The sequence below is a fragment of the Syngnathus scovelli genome, chromosome 14 (assembly GCF_024217435.2).
Source record: "Syngnathus scovelli strain Florida chromosome 14, RoL_Ssco_1.2, whole genome shotgun sequence".
Lineage (NCBI taxonomy): Eukaryota > Metazoa > Chordata > Actinopteri > Syngnathiformes > Syngnathidae > Syngnathus > Syngnathus scovelli.
This window is the reverse complement of record NC_090860.1, coordinates 13,475,231-13,481,461: the sequence shown is the minus strand read 5'-3', so window position 1 is coordinate 13,481,461 and position 6,231 is coordinate 13,475,231. Positions and strand designations below refer to the sequence as shown.

Below are 6,231 nucleotides of genomic sequence, written 5' to 3'. Positions count from 1 at the left end.
GCAAGCACGCAACGCGGCCCTGACCTCAAAGCTGGGTTCCGCCTTATTCTAGCAACATTTTGAAAGAAATGAAAGATAAAAGTAATAAAGACATACCACAGAAGACTGCAATTGTGGCAAAATGTAAGGCTACAAAGTATTTACTCGGGCAGGTGATGCACAGAAGAATTTATGAACTCAATTTTATAACTGTTAGAAGTTGTGATGTGACTTTGAAACCCAAACCCTCGTTTGAAGAACTTAATTTAAAACCCTTGTCTTAAAAAACAACCATATTCTTTGCAAAACACTTTGTAAACTTGTGTCAAATTTACACATGTAGGTAAACCTTCATCTTTTATATTTATTTATTTATGTGTGTGTGTGTGTGTATGTGTGTGTGTGTGTGTGTGTGTGTGTGTGCTTTATTTATTTATTTATTTATTTGATTGCTTATTTGATTCATTTTTTTTTTTTTATTCATTTATTTCGTTGGCAGTACACGTTGGCTCTCTCGTTTCCACTTTGGCCAGCAGGGGGCAGTATAGCTTCAGGTTGACAAACCTGGCAGCGAACTCGGGGTCTGACTTGATTGAAGGCGGTGCATGTGATGACGGATGAGTCTCTGATTGACTGAAAAGTTTGGGCTATGTTTTGGGGTTTGTCTCCTCCCTCACCGAATTCCATACAAAGCCATCAACTCATTCTGAAAAGTTTCACTCCTCACAAGACAACAGCGCTGCATTTTGGATTAATTGCTTGGATTTTGACCTCCTCAAATCTGATGGCCAGGTTGGGTGCGCTGCTGTGCGGTTTTGCGTTGGGCCTCCTGGGCTGGTTGGGCATCTTGGTCGCCACGGCCAGCAACGACTGGCTTGTTCTGTGCAGGCACAGTCAATTGTCCGCCTGCAGGATGTTTGACATTGTGAGGACCAAAGGCCCATGGGCCGAATGTTCCTCCACCGCCTCCAACGGAATGCAGACCTGCTTACCCTTCCAGATCTTTGACCTGCCTGGTATAAAATCATTCTGATTTATTGGAGGAATTTATTGTGGCTCATTAGGGTTATCAAATTTTCATTCTATTTCCTCTGATTGTCATTCTCATTTGTCTTGTGCAGTTTACGCCCACGTGACTCGTGCCCTGATGGTCACGGCCTCCATCTTGGGCCTGGTTGCCATGGTGATGGTGGCCACGTCCATGCCCTGCATCCGCCTGGGTAGTGACGCCCAGAATTCCAAGAACAAGAGTGCCGCCGCCGGAGGAGTCCTCATGCTCATCGCCGGTAAGCCTTGACGTCGCTCCTGATATTTTCCGCTCTCCAAAAGAAGCCACAAAATTAGGAACACTTATTGATGACATTTAGCCAAGTCCATAAATATTGGGACACCACCACAATAGTCATCTATCACTGCCGTCACCATTGTTATTCTTGCTGCTTGTCAGGGTTGTGCGGGCTGCTTTCCACCGTCTGGTTCTTCATTGGCGAGAACCTGAACGAGCAGGTGATGTCCTTCGGCTTTGCGCTGTACGCCGGCTGGGCGGGCGTGGTCTTGTCCCTTTTGGCCGGCGTCATCCTGAGCTGCTGCTCCTCATCGCCGGCGTCCCGCCCGTACCAGGACCACGGCAGGGTCTACTTTTCCAAGAAGGAGGCAGAGGCCACTGCGCCAGCTGCCACGTCATCTCCCAACCACACCAAGAGTGTCCATGTCTGATGAGGTCAAAGGTCATCTCTCTCAGTGGACTGACTTTTATCCGTCAAATGAAAGACACGCGTTAATTACTAACTGTGTTCAATGTTTGTGTGTCAATGACATTTTTATATTTGCAAATATATATGCTAAAAGTATATTTCAATTGTATTGTTTGACATTTTGTTAAGTCAGCTTGCTCAACCAGAATTCAAGAACTTTCTTTGGGGTTATTTATTTTTTGTTCACACCCTTGTTTTTGGATTTTTTTATCATAAACTTTTCAAAAAGAAATTTGTATGACATGTGACTTTGTTTTCTGGTTGGTTGTTTGATTTGTGCAGATGCCAGTCATGTCTGAAATTTTGTCAGTCTTAGAATACATGGTCTATTTTTTTTAATGGAAAAAAACTTGCATTACTATATATGGTCATTTTTTACTAAGAAAGAAAAAGCCTTACCATAGATGGTCATTTTTTTACTGAAAAATAGAAAGCCTTACTATAGATCAGGGTTGTCAATTCAGGGCCGCAATGTAGTCAGTGTTGGCTAAGTGAACGATTCGTTCAAAAGAACGATCTTTTCAGTTCATATGACTTCAACCAGTAGGTGTCGGTAATGCGCATTGAAGCTGGTACCACCTTGCCGTCAAACAAAACGAAGAAGAAAATGACGTAACTTCCTGTTGACAAACGAGTTGTGAAGTACGTTTACCGTTCACCAACGGAACAGATCTGTGAGTGAATAAATCAGTGAGTGAGTGATTTACATTTCCAGTTCATCGGTAGAACAGATCTGTGAGAGAACGAATCGTGACTTTCCCATTCGCGAACGAGTTAACGGGTGAACTGCCTTCCTTCCCGTGCATCAACGGAATCAGTCAGTGAACGTGTTGCGTCTCCCTCCTGGCTTCGTCAACTATGGAAGCCAGAATGTCGATTGACGATTTGCCAAGGAAAGAAAGAACCACTCACTGAAAGACCACTTCTTTTATGCTTTGTTTTCTCCAAGCTAACGGCTAACTTTATTGCATGAAGGGATGCGCCGTTATAAAAAAAAAAAAAAAACACTTATAGTAGTTTTTAAAATTATTATTATTTTAATAAACATTTATGTTAAAACTTGTCTGGTGTTTTATTCCTTGTTTTTATATACGCCAATTAAAACAAAAATCAGGCATTTGGTTAACTGCTTTATATGACGATATGTATGTGTTTTACGTTATATGAGTTGGAGTCCCCCAAAATAACAAATGTCGGCATAGCGGATTTTTTTTCAACCTTTTATTCAAACACAAACACATTCGGTATGATAACACCATCAACTACAATCCAACAAATACAGATTTAAAACATCAATGTCGGCATAACGTGTGTTGGCTGGCATTGCTATGCAACGCTGTCTGTCACTCACTCGTTAATCTTCGCGAACGAACCTGAAAATGGTGTGTCCAAGTGACGTCACAGATCAGACAGCCAATCAGGAAATGGCCTGTTATTAGGTACACGTGAAAATGGCGGTGTACCTAATGGAGTGTCCAAGTGACGTCACAGATCAGACAGCCAATCAGGGAATGGCCTGTTATTAGGTACACGTGAAAATGGCGGTGTACCTAATGGAGTGTCCAAGTGACGTCACAGGTCAGACAGCCAATCAGGAGGTGGCCTGTTATTAGGTACACCTGAAAATGGCGGTGTACCTAATGGAGTGTCCAAGTGACGTCACAGGTCAGACAGCCAATCAGGAAGTGGCCTGTTATTAGGTACACCTGAAAATGGCGGCGTACCTAATGGAGTGTCCGAGTGATGTCACAGCTCAACCAGCCAATCAGAAAGTGGGGGTGAGGGCGGGTGTGGCACTTTTCACTTAAACCAGGGGTGTTGACCTCCAGTCCTCGAGGGGCCGCGTTCCAACATGTTTTCCAAGTGACCCTCGTTAAGTGCAGGTGCGGGAAAACTTTTAGCCACTTTCACGTTCAAAAAGAGCTAAAAGTTTTCACGCACCTGCACTTAACGAGGGAATGTTTTTTTTTTTTTTGGTGGGCTGTGTTTTGTTCATGTACAAGATGAACATACAGTATAATATAAGTGCAGCTGGAAACCACAAATAAATACATGCTGTCCTGATTGATGATAAGACTTGGAGGAAAATGTATTCATGAACATATTTTAACAGGTTTGCCAGGGGTTTTGAACTCCAGTCATCAGGGGCCGCGTTCCAATATGTTTTCCAAGTGACCCTCGTTAAGTGCAGGTGCGGGAAAACTTTTAGCCACTTTCACGTTCAAAAAGAGCTAAAAGTTTTCACGCACCTGCACTTAACGAGGGAATGTTTGTTTTTTTTGAGGGCTGTGTTTTGTTCTTGTACAAGATGAACATACAGTATAATATAAGTGCAGCTGGGAACCACAAATAAATACATGCTGTCCTGATTGATGATAAGATTTGGAGGAAAATGTATTCATGAACATATTTTAACAGGTTTGCCAGGGGTTTTGAACTCCAGTCATCAGGGGCCGCGTTCCAATATGTTTTCCAAGTGACCCTCGTTAAGTGCAGGTGCGGGAAAACTTTTAGCCACTTTCACGTTCAAAAAGAGCTAAAAGTTTTCACGCACCTGCACTTAACGAGGGAATGTTTTTTTTTTTTTTGAGGGCTGTGTTTTGTTCTTGTACAAGATGAACATACAGTATAATATAAGTGCAGCTGGGAACCACAAATAAATACATGCTGTCCTGATTGATGATAAGACTTGGAGGAAAATGTATTCATGAACATATTTTAACAGGTTTGCCAGGGGTTTTGAACTCCAGTCATCAGGGGCCGCGTTCCAATATGTTTTCCAAGTGACCCTCGTTAAGTGCAGGTGCGGGAAAACTTTTAGCCACTTTCACGTTCAAAAAGAGCTAAAAGTTTTCACGCACCTGCACTTAACGAGGGAATGTTTTTTTTTTTTTTTGAGGGCTGTGTTTTGTTCTTGTACAAGATGAACATACAGTATAATATAAGTGCAGCTGGAAACCACAAATAAATACATGCTGGCCTGATTGATGATAAGACTTGGAGGAAAATGTTTTCATGAACATATTTTAACAAGTTTGCCAGGGGTGTCGAACTCCAGTCCTTGGGGGCCGCGTTCCAACATGTTTTCCAAGTGACCCTCGTTAAGTGCAGGTGCGGGAAAACTTTTAGCCACTTTCACGTTCAAAAAGAGCTAAAAGTTTTCCCGCACCTGCACTTAACGAGGGAATCACATGGACACTCCATTAGGTACACCGCCATTTTTAAGTGTACCTAATAACAGGCCACTTTATTAGGGAAATATCATGGTCAAAGGTCACAGGTCTCAAGCTCTAGTCCTCCGGGCCGCGTTCCAACATGTTTTCCAAGTGACCCTCGTTAAGTGCAGGTGCGGGAAAACTTTTAGCCACTTTCACGTTCAAAAAGAGCTAAAAGTTTTCCCGCACCTGCACTTAACGAGGGACTCACACGGACACTCCATTAGGTACACCGCCATTTTCAAGTGTACCTAATAACAGGCCACTTTATTAGGGAAATATCATGGTCAAAGGTCACAGGTCTCAAGCTCTAGTCTGCAAGAGCTAAAACTTTTCACACAGGTGTACTAATGACCTAATGAGTTTGACATCAATGCTATAGATGGTTAATTTTTTTTTAATGAAAACAAAAATAGCTTTACATACTAACCATAGTTCAAAGTGAATGTCGTGTCATGAGGTTGAAAAGACTTTTCCACACATTTTTATTTTTATTTTTTATTTGCAATAAATCACTTTCTTTGTTGCATGAAACATCACCAGCACAACTCAGCAGAAAAAGAAAATGCACCTGAAAGCAAGTTAACAACTCACACACACGTACACACACACACACAAAGAAAAAAATCAATAATTAAAAAAAAAAACTAAACATTTTTGTTTCAATAAATCATACCAGAACAACCAAATATGGGATATCTATTCGTTACTGTGTGAAGGACAACAAGAAACGTAGAAGAAGGGGAACAGAGATGATTGTGTCTTGTAGAATGATATTAAAATATTCTCAACTGTCTGCTATCCGAGCTTGCTTGTGATTCTTTACTTCATATAAAGGACTGTTGTTAAAAATAAACTTTTCCAGTCAGGCCTCCTTGTTGTGAGAGCTTCACTTCCAGGAAGTCGCTGTAGAAAAATACTTGGAAGTGTTTTGGACTCAACGACACCTTAACGCTACACTTAACCGTTTTCTACTAATTGGACTGTGACAGAACTGGCATCAAATTGAAACATACCATAATTATTCCAAGTTTATGTGGCTCTGAAAAGTGGAGCCGATGTGAGTGTCCAATGCTTTTTTTTTTTTTTTTTTTTTGTTACCACTGCATGCAGCACGGATAACATGCTTAACACTCCACGCACGCTTACACAAATCTGAAAGCACGCACGCACGCACGCACCATTTTTACAATCCAGCATCTCAGGCTCGGCCACGCCTGAATGTATTGTTATTTTGACTGAGCTGCGACCGCCTTTGGCTGAGTTGGGAGGTTACATAGATG

At 41.9% G+C, this 6,231-nt stretch overlaps 1 protein-coding gene across 1 annotated transcript; it reads left to right on the top strand.

Moving 5' to 3' along the window:
- The first annotated feature begins 423 nt into the window (after nucleotides 1–423).
- cldn11a (claudin 11a) lies at nucleotides 424–1,965 on the top strand. Its single transcript, XM_049740937.1, has 3 exons — nucleotides 424–995; nucleotides 1,101–1,265; nucleotides 1,427–1,965. Exons 1-3 carry the CDS (start codon nucleotides 629–631, stop codon nucleotides 1,693–1,695), a joined length of 801 nt encoding a protein of 266 aa, XP_049596894.1. The 5' UTR covers nucleotides 424–628; the 3' UTR covers nucleotides 1,696–1,965.
- Nucleotides 1,966–6,231: the final 4,266 nt, after the last annotated feature.